The sequence below is a fragment of the Bacillus rossius genome, chromosome 16 (genome assembly GCF_032445375.1).
Source record: "Bacillus rossius redtenbacheri isolate Brsri chromosome 16, Brsri_v3, whole genome shotgun sequence".
Lineage (NCBI taxonomy): Eukaryota > Metazoa > Arthropoda > Insecta > Phasmatodea > Bacillidae > Bacillus > Bacillus rossius.
Window position 1 is genome coordinate 32,185,118 of NC_086343.1, and position 12,156 is coordinate 32,197,273.

At 44.8% G+C, this 12,156-nt stretch overlaps 1 protein-coding gene across 1 annotated transcript in view; it reads left to right on the forward strand.

Annotated features, from left to right (window-relative positions):
- Positions 1-12,156, forward strand: part of LOC134539792 (nitric oxide synthase, salivary gland) — a 239,806-nt gene that overhangs the window by 178,643 nt on the left and 49,007 nt on the right. Inside the window, exons 9-11 of the mRNA XM_063382059.1 lie at positions 2,457-2,651; positions 6,799-6,893; positions 9,451-9,595. Of these exons, the coding sequence (XP_063238129.1) occupies positions 2,457-2,651; positions 6,799-6,893; positions 9,451-9,595 (435 nt within the window). The remainder of the gene's footprint in view (positions 1-2,456; positions 2,652-6,798; positions 6,894-9,450; positions 9,596-12,156) is intronic.

Below are 12,156 nucleotides of genomic sequence, written 5' to 3' on the forward strand. Positions count from 1 at the left end.
AGTGATACTTCAAACCGAATATGAATCGCAAAGTACCGAGTTTGATTGACAAAATAAAAATTCTAGATTTACTTACAGATAGCTTGTCTTTTGTAGAAGCAGGCCGCAGATACAGGAAAAAAACGATTCTAGCATTCGTACAATAAAAAATAAAGAATCGTATATCGTGTCAAGTGGTTAAACTTTATTATCCATGCTTACAGTAAATTATGAATGGTCACATGTGGGAAACAAAAATTGCGCCAATTTAATTTTAGCGCAATCAGTGACGCCGTATTAAAAATCGTGTTAAACTTTGTCTTTACTTATTTCACCAAACGCTGTGTCGAGTTGCTGAGTGTGTGTGGCTCGGATCGGCAAGTGTTATATTCCCCAGCCTCTGTTTAAAGGTCGGGAGACCGCTACACATAAACATTTCCGGGACTTGTTTACTACCTCACGGCAAAAGTGGTACAGTATGGTTCACGTAAATATGGGACCACTGGGAATTCCTGGGCAAAGATTAAAAATACGCTAGCCGATTTACTTTACCATTTAATGTTAAAACATTATACCAAAGTAAAAAGATGAACTTGTATAATACAATGAATTACCCAATAATATTACGTCTGTAGGTTTAAGTTGTAACAAAACATTTATATACAGATGTCCAGTAAAGTACCAATTAAGATTCTGGAGTGGAATTTTAAACACCGGACTACCTGATTTTGCCTTGTACGCAGCGACGCTGCTCAGTCAAGTGACTCATGCTCTGCCTGTGTGCTCCCCCACTCCCCCTGGTGTTTCTGCCCGCTCTAATCTCTACCTCTCTCCATGTTCTCGGCTAGCCTCTCCCTACCCAGCGCTTGCCGACAACCAAGCCTATCCAACATCAATCCCCAGCCGAGTCACGCTGGATAATGTCGCTGGATGGTGGGCTTTATCAGGTCCCCTGTCCGATGCTTCATTTGTGAGATAAAGCGACGTTAAGAACTAGTGTTTCAGAAAATATCACTGGGCTGGATTGGACCATAATTTGAAAACCCTACAAGATAGAGGAATAATGTACGGAGATATCTTGTTTAGAATTTTACTGCGGACATTTTCTACGCCTAGGCTTTTTTCTGCCCGATGCTTAGTTTGTTAGTTACAACGCAAAATTATCCTAATCGGCTGTCAACCATTTATTCCATTATTATTATTCATTTCTGACTGGGGGACATGGTTTGACCCGCGATATACCCGATTCTGCGATCAATCGGGGCGCGATATACCGGGAGTTTACTGTATGTACAATATGTACATATACAAAACATAAAAGTTAGTTAAATATTTTCTGGGGTGAAATTAACACTATCATCTTGCTTTTTTTTAAAAAACGTGTCCAATTTCATCTGCTTTGGTTTCTGTACGGTACGGCCTGGTCTGCGGCCGGGCATCAACAGTACGGCCCGGTGTTTGTTTATCTGCGTGCGCATCTTTCCCCTCGCATTCCAAACCACTCTTCCCCCCTCGAATTCCATACCTGACGTCGCGTCGTTTCCGAGATTTTTTTTAGCCTGTGGCGATTTCGTGCTAACTGAAATTTATAGACGTGCTATTCGAGACTAGGGCAGTAAAATTTACATCGTGCTAACTGAATTCGCATTAAGTGAAGACGTGCTATGCGAGGGATTGGTGTAACTACTTGGGCGAATAAAACTTAATATAAATTTTTAAAGGACTTTCTTTGGAAAAAATTTACTGTAATTTTTTTTGTATATTTCCAGAACAATTAGATTCAAATTGTTGATAAATTAACGTGAAATATATTATATAAATAGTTCATGTGAAGAAGCAGGTATTGTAGTCTCCAAAATTTTGAAGAATATACAGCTACAGCATAAAAATTGCATTCCATTAAAAAAAAACAACGTTCCAGCAAATAACACTTTAAAAAAATAAAAAAGGCAGGTATTATTCAGCTACCAGATGGTAATTTTCTTGATATTCAGCAAAATTGCGCGGCTTATGGTACAATGCAAGGAATTATTTTTAATGAGCTTTATTGTGTAACGAAAGTGGAAATATGAGAAAATAGCAACAAATATGGTATAATTCTTATAAAAACTACAATGGTTTATACAAAAATTTCTTACTTTTCCATTATCCGACTAAGAACAAATTCGAAAAAAACAAAAAAACAAAAAAAAACAGACGTAACTAGGCACATAATATCTTATAGACCGGTGCAAGTAAAATTTATTATTTCCCGAACACCAAACTCTAAACCAAGTTAGTAATTTCTAAATAAACTTTAACAAACTAAAAGCGATAAAAAGGTATGTAAGAGTAAATTGAAAGATACTGTCTTGCCTTAATTTGAGGTGGTATGTACAAATTGGTAAGGCTTCCAGAGTGCAGTGCTCGGTGCTCGGTGCACTGGCCGCCACGCAGCTGCGGAAAGGACTGAGCGTGTGGTATCCTGTGTGGCGCAGTCGTGCAACGTGACGGTGGTGGACCACCACACGGCCTCCGAGTCCTTCATGAAGCACTACGAGAGCGAGATGAAGCTGCGACGGGGCTGCCCCGCCGACTGGGTGTGGATCGTGCCCCCCATGTCGGCCTCGCTCACCCCAGTCTTCCACCAGGAGATGGCGCTGTACCAGCTCAAGCCCTCCTACGACTACCAGGTGACCGTACCATCACCCACCTCCTCCTTCAATAACACACTGCTCACTGACCCGGTCTGAGTCCTTCCAACAGGAGATGGCACTCTACCAGCTCAAGCCCTCCTACGACCACCAGTTGACCGTACCATCACCCACCTTCTCCTTCAATAACACTCTGCTAACTGACCCGGTCTGAGTCCTTCCAACAGGAGATGGCACTCTACCAGCTCAAGCCCTCCTACGACTACCAGGTGACCGTACCATCACCCACCTCCTCCTTCAATAACACACTGCTCACTGACCCGGTCTGAGTCCTTCCACCAGGAGATGGCACTCTACCAGCTCAAGCCCTCCTACGACTACCAGGTGACCGTACCATCACCCACCTTCTCCTTCAATAACACTCTGCTCACTGAACCGGTCTGAGTCCTTCCACCAGGAGATGGCGCTCTAACAGCACAAATCCTCCTACGACCACCAGTTGACCATACCATTACCCACCTTCTCCTTCAATAACACTCTGCTCACTGACCCGGTCTGAGTCCTTCCAACAGGAGATGGCGCTCTACCAGCTCAAGCCCTCCTACGACTACCAGGTGACCATACCATCACCCACCTTCTCCTTCAATAACATACTGCTCACTGACCCGGTCTGAGTCCTTCCAACAGGAGATGGCGCTCTACCAGTTCAAGCCCTCCTACGACTATCAGGTGACCGTACCATTACCAACCTTCTCCTTTAATAACACACTGCTCACTGACCCGGACTAAGTCCTTCCACCAGGAGATGGCGCTCTACCAGTTCAAGCCCTCCTACGACTACCAGGTGACCGTACCATCACCCACCTTCTCCTTCAATAATACTCTGCTCACTGAACCGGTCTGAGTCCTTCCACCAGGAGATGGCGCTCTAACAGCACAAGTCCTCCTACGACCACCAGTTGACCGTACCATTACCCACCTTCTCCTTCAATAACACTCTGCTCACTGACCCGGACTAAGTCCTTCCACCAGTAGATGGCGCTCTACCAGTTCAAGCCCTCCTACGACTACCAGGTGACCGTCATTACCAACCTTATCCTTCAATAACACTCTGCTCACTTACCCCGTCTTAGTCCTTCCAACAGGAGATGGCGCTCTACCAGTTCAAGCCCTCCTACGACTACCAGGTGACCGTTCCATTATCCACCTTCTCCTTCAATAACGCAATGCTAACTGACCTGGTCTGAGTCCTTCCACCAGGAGATGGCGCTCTACCAGTTCAAGCCCTCCTACGACTATCAGGTGACCGTACCATTACCAACCTTCTCCTTTAATAACACACTGCTCACTGACCCGGACTAAGTCCTTCCACCAGGAGATGGCGCTCTACCAGTTCAAGCCCTCCTACGACTATCAGGTGACCGTACCATTACCAACCTTCTCCTTCAATAGCACACTGCTCACTGACCAGGACTAAGTCCTTCCAACAGGAGATGGCGCTCTACCAGCTCAAGCCCTCCTACGACTACCAGGTGACCATACCATCACCCACCTTCTCCTTCAATAACATACTGCTCACTGACCCGGTCTGAGTCCTTCCAACAGGAGATGGCGCTCTACCAGCTCAAGCCCTCCTACGACTACCAGGTGACCATACCATCACCCACCTTCTCCTTCAATAACACTCTGCTCACTGACCCGGTCTTAGTCCTTCCAAAAGGAGATGGCGCTCTACCAGCTCAAGCCCTCCTACGACTAGGTGACCATACCATCACCCACCTTCTCCTTCAATAACATACTGCTCACTGACCCGGTCTGAGTCCTTCCAACAGGAGATGGCGCTCTACCAGCTCAAGCCCTCCTACGACTACCAGGTGACCATACCATCACCCACCTTCTCCTTCAATAACATACTGCTCACTGACCCGGTCTGAGTCCTTCCAACAGGAGATGGCGCTCTACCAGCTCAAGCCCTCCTACGACTACCAGGTGACCATACCATCACCCACCTTCTCCTTCAATAACACACTGCTCACTGACCGGACTAAGTCCTTCCACCAGGAGATGGCGCTCTACCAGCTCAAGCCCTTCTACGACTAGGTGACCATACCATCACCCACCTTCACCTTCAATAACATACTGCTCACTGACCTGGTCTGAGTCCTTCCAACAGGAGATGGCGCTCTACCAGCTCAAGCCCTCCTACGACTACCAGGTGACCATACCATCACCCACCTTCTCCTTCAATAACACACTGCTCACTGACCGGACTAAGTCCTTCCACCAGGAGATGGCGCTCTACCAGCTCAAGCCCTTCTACGACTAGGTGACCATACCATCACCCACCTTCACCTTCAATAACATACTGCTCACTGACCTGGTCTGAGTCCTTCCAACAGGAGATGGCGCTCTACCAGTTTCAAGCCCTCCTACGACTACCAGGTGACCATACCATCACCCAACTTCTCCTTCAATAACATACTGCTCACTGACCCGGTCTAAGTCCTTCCAACAGGAGATGGCGCTTTACCAGTTCAAGCCCTCCTACGACTACCAGGTGACCGTACCATCACCCACCTTCTCCTTCAATAACATACTGCTCACTGACCCGGTCTGAGTCCTTCCACCAGGAGATGGCGCTCTAACAGCACAAGTCCTCCTACGACCACCAGTTGACCGTACCATTACCCACCTTCTCCTTCAATAACACTCTGCTCACTGAACCGGTCTGAGTCCTTCCACCAGGAGATGGCGCTCTAACAGCACAAGTCCTCCTACGACCACCAGTTGACCGTACCATTACCCACCTTCTCCTTCAATAACACTCTGCTCACTGACCCGGACTAAGTCCTTCCACCAGTAGATGGCGCTCTACCAGTTCAAGCCCTCCTACGACTACCAGGTGACCGTTCCATTATCCACCTTCTCCTTCAATAACGCAATGCTAACTGACCTGGTCTGAGTCCTTCCACCAGGAGATGGCGCTCTACCAGTTCAAGCCCTCCTACGACTACCAGGTGACCGTACCATTACCCACCTTCTCCTTCAATAACACTCTGCTCACTGACCCGGACTAAGTCCTTCCACCAGTAGATGGCGCTCTACCAGTTCAAGCCCTCCTACGACTACCAGGTGACCGTTCCATTATCCACCTTCTCCTTCAATAAAGCAATGCTAACTGACCTGGTCTGAGTCCTTCCACCAGGAGATGGCGCTCTACCAGTTCAAGCCCTCCTACGACTATCAGGTGACCGTACCATTACCAACCTTCTCATTCAATAACACACTGCTCACTGACCCGGACTAAGTCCTTCCACCAGGATATGGCGCTCTACCAGTTCAAGCCCTCCTACGACTACCAGGTGACTAGAAGAGCCAAAGTTCATTGACATGAGCTTAAACCCTTCTACAAGTACAATGTCAATAATTATAACCTTCATTTTACAAATGTATCTGTGATTGGTGTTTAGTAATAATTTTACCATTGGTTTTTTTATTTTAATAACCTAAAAACCTATTTATATTTTAAAAAATCTATCATGACCAAAGAGCCTTAAAAAAAGTCAAACGTTGTAATTAATTGACAGTTTTTATGTAGCATATCTTGTTAAACGGTTTTTAAGACTTTATTCATAAGTTTGAATTTGGGTTCCCCAAAATTCTGGCTCCATAAGTTTTTACGGAAATCGGGAAACCAATTTTTTTTGTACTATTGACATTATCCTAAAATTAAAGTCTTTATCACGATGGTTCCAGACTGTTAAATCCAAAATTTAATACCATATTTTCACGCTGTTAGTGCTACATTACATACTGGCGACCCTTATATCGCTTTTAATTGTAAATGTTCAAAAATCATTAAAAAAAATAGAATATTTTTATTTTGTATTAATTTGTATTGAAAATATGACACAAAATTCCCGATAAAGAAAAAAAAATTATTTTGGTCAGATTGCTACCAAAAATCACAGGAATACCTGCTGGGCTAATCTGAAGATTGCCTGAAAATGTCATCACACACATGCATATATATAAATTAAGCTCTCATTTATTTGATAAAACTGTTTATAAAAATATATTGTTTTAAATTGTTACTTCAAATTATAAACATAACCCCATAATTATTGAAACATAGTAATTAAGGAAAGCACCCCCTAAAGCAAATTTGTGGCTGTGCGTTGCGCAGGTGGCCGTGTGGAAGAGTCACGTGTGGAAGGCAGGCATGGACTCCCTCATAGGCAAGAAGCCCAGGAAGAAGTTCCGCTTCAAGCAGATCGCAAGGTACTGTTTCCCCGGGTCTGTTCGCTTTCAAAATAATACTAAATAAAACAACAATTATCTGAAAACAGAATGAACAACATACATTTATACAAAAATTATCTGGTGTCTATTATTCATTGGTTACTGCCAAATTTCACCTTCCAGTCGAATGCGTGAGATCGAATCATTTGAACTAGTAATGTTGTTGGTTTATTTTGCGCCAAACTCGTGTCCGTCTCAGTGAGCCTTCGGCTGTCTTCGGCCTTCGTCGGCGTTAGTGTCGTGTTCCCACCCCCTCCCCTCTTCACATCCCGCTTACCCCTCCAGACCACACCAGTTTTCTGTTGATCCTCCCTCCTTCCCCTTCTTAGGAACTATTTTTTGCTTGCGGTTTTTTTTGTTCTCTTACATATGGTCCAATGAGAACGCTGTTAAAGTGTGAAATTTTATGAATTAGCACCACTTGCCAAATCATATCGCCACTTTTGCAGGGGGGACGCACCACAACGCCGAAATACCACAACGCCGAACGTACAATAACGCCGAAAACCATAACGCCGAATACCAAATTGACTACAACACCGACAGCATGAACACTGCTGTGTACCACAACGCCTAATTACCACAACGCCGAAATACATTAACCCCGAAAAAAGTCATTGCAGGACTGCCACAAAGGTTAGGTTAGGTAAGGTTAGGTTAGGTTAGGCTAGGGTAGGCTAGCCTAGGTTAGGTTAGGTTGTGGTATTTCGGCGTTAAGATACATTTAAGAAACACACACAAATTCATTCAGTTGTTTTTCATTTTGCTCCTATAGCCCCCCCCTCCCGCAGCAACATTTTTCGGCGTTACTGTATTTCGGTGTTGTGGTGTACAGCAGTTTTCTAGCTGTCAGCGTTGCGGTCAATTTGGCATTCGGCGTTATGGCCTATTCGGCGTTATTGTACGTTCGGCGTTATGGTATTTCGGCGTTGTGATAATGACCATTTTACAGGCTTCCACTAAATGAACATTTACTTAAAAGTGTTGACCTAACACTGAAGTTGAAACATGCATCCATACATCCTTCAGTGTTTCCGCCTTCCTTTTTTTTTTTTTTTTACGTGTCTCTCGTAGCCGCGCGTAGAGCCAATAATTACTTCAAGGGATAATTATTCTCTAGCTACGACTAAACATGCATTTACTTAGTTTAGCATTTTTTTTAGAGTGCTCATCGGTAGAGACCGGAAAAATTCGCGAATTCATTTCGCGGTATGCTAAAATACAAATCGTTGTACCTCAGTGCTGCCTCTGCTATTGGCTCACAACTCACCTGGATGACTATGGGCCAATGAGAAACACCCGACCAAAGCTTTATCGAATCACAGGCTGTTACGCTGGGACGTCTCACAAGACGGCAGCCAACGAGTGAGTGGCATTTGACCGTGTGTACGTAGAACTATGGAGTTCATCCTGCAGGTCATTTAACCCGCGAATTTTTCCGGTCCGTACTAATAATGGAATGTTCAACTAAATGAATTATTTTTTGTTTTAATCATGCTTATAATGTGCGCAGTTGAAATACCGGAAAGCTATCCAGGGAATGGTTCTCGAATAACTTAAACTATCGGAGGTTATGGGACAACACAGAAGCGTAAGTGCCCGGGTAACTGCGGACACTATTTCGTGGTGATACAGATTATTCCGACCAGCGCAGCGGCCGGCATTCTCACGTTCTTCTCCCACATGTGCGCCCTATCAGGGTAGGGTGGGAGAATCTTCCATTTCAATTTATTAACATTCCAGAGCATCATTTAAAACAGAACAGTTAGGTATCGCTCCCTGTTGTTTGATCGGGAAGGTATTAGTGCTTCGGCTGGGGCCACCATCCCAGCATAGTCGCCGCCTCAGCCCCGTACCTCGCTCAGCTGACCGGACAGTTGGCCGTGTCCTGAGCCCTGAGACTTTATCAGCACTTGGTGATACAGTTGTTTTTGTGCAAATATACAAATTTACAAAATATCTGTAATTTTACATGAATATTTTTGTTCCGTTTACTAAATTTAAAAAAAAAATTGAGAGTTTTTCTTTCACTTGGTATATGATTTGTTACATAACTCTTAGCCATTTCACTGTACCGATTTTTTGAAATGTTTCACGGATTTGATAATTATTCTGTTTGTATATATATGTGTGTGTGTGTATACATTCACGTCACCTGACCATGTCGATGACGACTCACATGAATTTACTCCCTATCCAAACCTTCCTATATATAGGGATAGGAAAATGTCGCGGGTTCAATGACCTGCAGGATGAACTCCATAGTTCTACGTACATTCCGTCAAATGCCACCCACCCATTGGCTGCCGTCTTGTGAGACGTCCCAACGTAGCAGCCTGTGATTCGATAAAGCTTTGGTCGGGCGTTTCTAATTGGACCAGAGTCATCCAGGTGAGTTGTGAGCCAATAGCAGAGGCAGCACTGAGGTGTAACTTTTTGTATTTTAGCCTATCGCGAATTGAAACCGCGAATTTTTCCTATCCGTACCTATAGAAGTCTTCACAGGCAGTGCGAGTGTGTGGTGACGTGTGCGCAGGGCCGTGAAGTTCACGTCGAAGCTGTTCGGCCACGCGCTGTCCCGCCGCATCAAGGCCACCGTGCTGTACGCCACGGAGACCGGCAAGGCGGAGATGTACGCCCGCAAGCTGGGCGAGATCTTCGCGCACGCCTTCAACGCCCAGGTGAGCTCCGTCCCCTGAAAATCCTCCCACTCCTGGCGTGGTACGAGAGCTCGTACATAACATAACTAGAAGCAGGCATTTTTCGCGAATAAATATGAACACCTATATTAAACTGCAAATGGCTATACCCTCAGCAGCGGTTTCTTCCTTGTGATTGGCGGCCGTCTGTGAGATAAGTCGTTGCCTTGTTGTGACCGAGCCACTCAGGACGCGTTTGCTTCCGCACTGAATCACTGTGATTGGTGTTGCAACAGTCGACATGCGCCTGGAAGAAACTCACCCAATCACGAAACACAGACGATGCTACAGTATTTTTACTTATAACTAGAGACCTGCAAAATTCGTGGATTCATTCGGTGGTAGGCTAGAATTCAAACTCATATACCTCTTAGATTATTTTGCTATTGGCTTACTGTTCATCTGGACGAATCTCAACCATTTATAAACCCTCAACCAAAGAACGATCGAATCACAGACAAACCAGCTGAGACGACTTACAAGTCGGCAGCCAATGAACTTGCGTTATTTGCCAGAGTGTACAGGGGAATGTGCAGTCTATCCTGAAGGCCATCGAAACCGCGAATTTTGCAGGTCTCTGCTTATAACTATTCTCGTAATCTTTTCGCGAAATATGCATGGCCCTAAACATAACCTTTGGCCACCAATCCATTAGTCCGACGATTTTTCGGAAAAGTATTTCTGACGCTGTTTTCATTAACGTCGCGCGCCCGCGACGCGAATGTCGCGTTCGCCATTTACGTCGCGCAGGCGTCACAGACCCGCGGACAGTCGTACTGTCGACGCACAAGTATGTCAAAACTAGAGACCCGTGAATTTCGCGGATTCAATTACCTCCAGGATAGACTCCAATATCCTCTACACACTCGGGCAAATGCCAACTGTTCATTGGCTGCTGACTTGTGAGTCGTCTCAACTGGGTGGCCTGTGATTCGACATTTCTATTAGTGAGGGTCTCTAATTGTCCCTCAGTCCTCCAGATTAACAGAGAACCAATGACAGAAGCAGCACTGAGCTATAATTATTTAAATTTTAGCATAACACCAAATGAATCCGCGAAATTAACGGGTCTCTAGTCAAAACTTATATCACTAAATTGTAGACCCTATTCTATTTATCACGTGAACCTAATTCATTAGAATATTAACAACCGGTAGGGCCATGCATATTTCGTGAAAATATTCCGAGATTAGTTATACGTTAAAACATTGTAGCATCGCCTGTGTTTCGTTATTGGGTGAGTTTCTTTCGGGTGCATGACGATTGTTAAAACAACAATCACAGTAATTCATTGCGGAAGGAAATGCGTCCTTAGTGGCTCAGCCAAATAAGGCAACTACTTATTTCGCAGACGGACCGCCAATCACAAGGAAGAAACCGCTGCTGAGGGTTTACCTTGTTGCAGTTTAATAGGTGTTCAGATTTATTCGCGAAAAATGCCTGCCCTTACAAATCGGCTCAATTTTGTTTCGCTTAGCTCCGCCTACCACGTGTTTAGTTCTGAGATCAGTTCCGAGACGGTGTTCCCATCCCACTATTATCCGGGCACATAGACGGTTGGCAGAGCTTCAGGAAAAATAACGCGATTTCTTTCAACTTTATTTTTTATAAGAGTTAAAAATTACTAAAAGGCGTGTATTCAGAGTAATTTTTAGGCGTAAAACAACCGGTACGGACTCTTGAAAGCAGTTAAGGGACTTACACTACACCTTTATCTTAATTTCTCGGCCATGTAGTGTTACGGTCATTTCTCAAATTTCGCAGTTGTCCTGTGACGACGAGAAGACTGCGCGCCAGTCCAGAGGCGACACCGCGCTAGAAGCACCAGCGAGCGTCGCGCTTATCATCCCGCCTCACTAACACACATACACCCCTGACGAGGCGGGCCTTTTGAAGGGCGCAGTCTTCTCGTCGTGCACAGGATAACTGTGAAATTTTAGCTGCGACCGTAACATTACACGGCGGAGAAATGAAGATGAAGGTGTAATGCAAGTCGTTTTAAGTGTTTTCAATAATTTGTACTGGTTGTTTTACGCCTGAAAATTACTCTGAAAACATGCGATTTAGCCATTTTTAACTCTTTTAAAAATACAGTTTTAAAAACTTAATCCGAAAACAAAAGTACCTATTTTTCGGCCCTCGGTGAATATTTAAATGCTTTCCGTAGTAAGCAGATCCCATCAGTGGCGTAGCCAGGATTTGTGTATGGGGGGTGTTAAGAAGCATGGCCCCCCGTATTAAACTCGGGGTCCGGGGGTCCTCCCCCGGGGAAAATTTGGATTTTAAGGTGTAAAATATTGCTATTTTAGCAGTTTTCGGTACTTAAATTTAAATATTGTAAAGGTAAAAATTTTATTAATTTTAATATGAAATTTGTTTGAGTGATGAATAAGAAATTAATTAAATATTTGGTGATAAGGGAGGGGGGGGGGGTGTTAAACCCCTAACTCCCCCCCCTTGGCTACGCCCCTGGACCCAACTCAGATGTCTGGAGTAGTTTTGAAGTCGCGTTGTTCTCCCTGGAGCCGTGTGCCCGGGCGGGA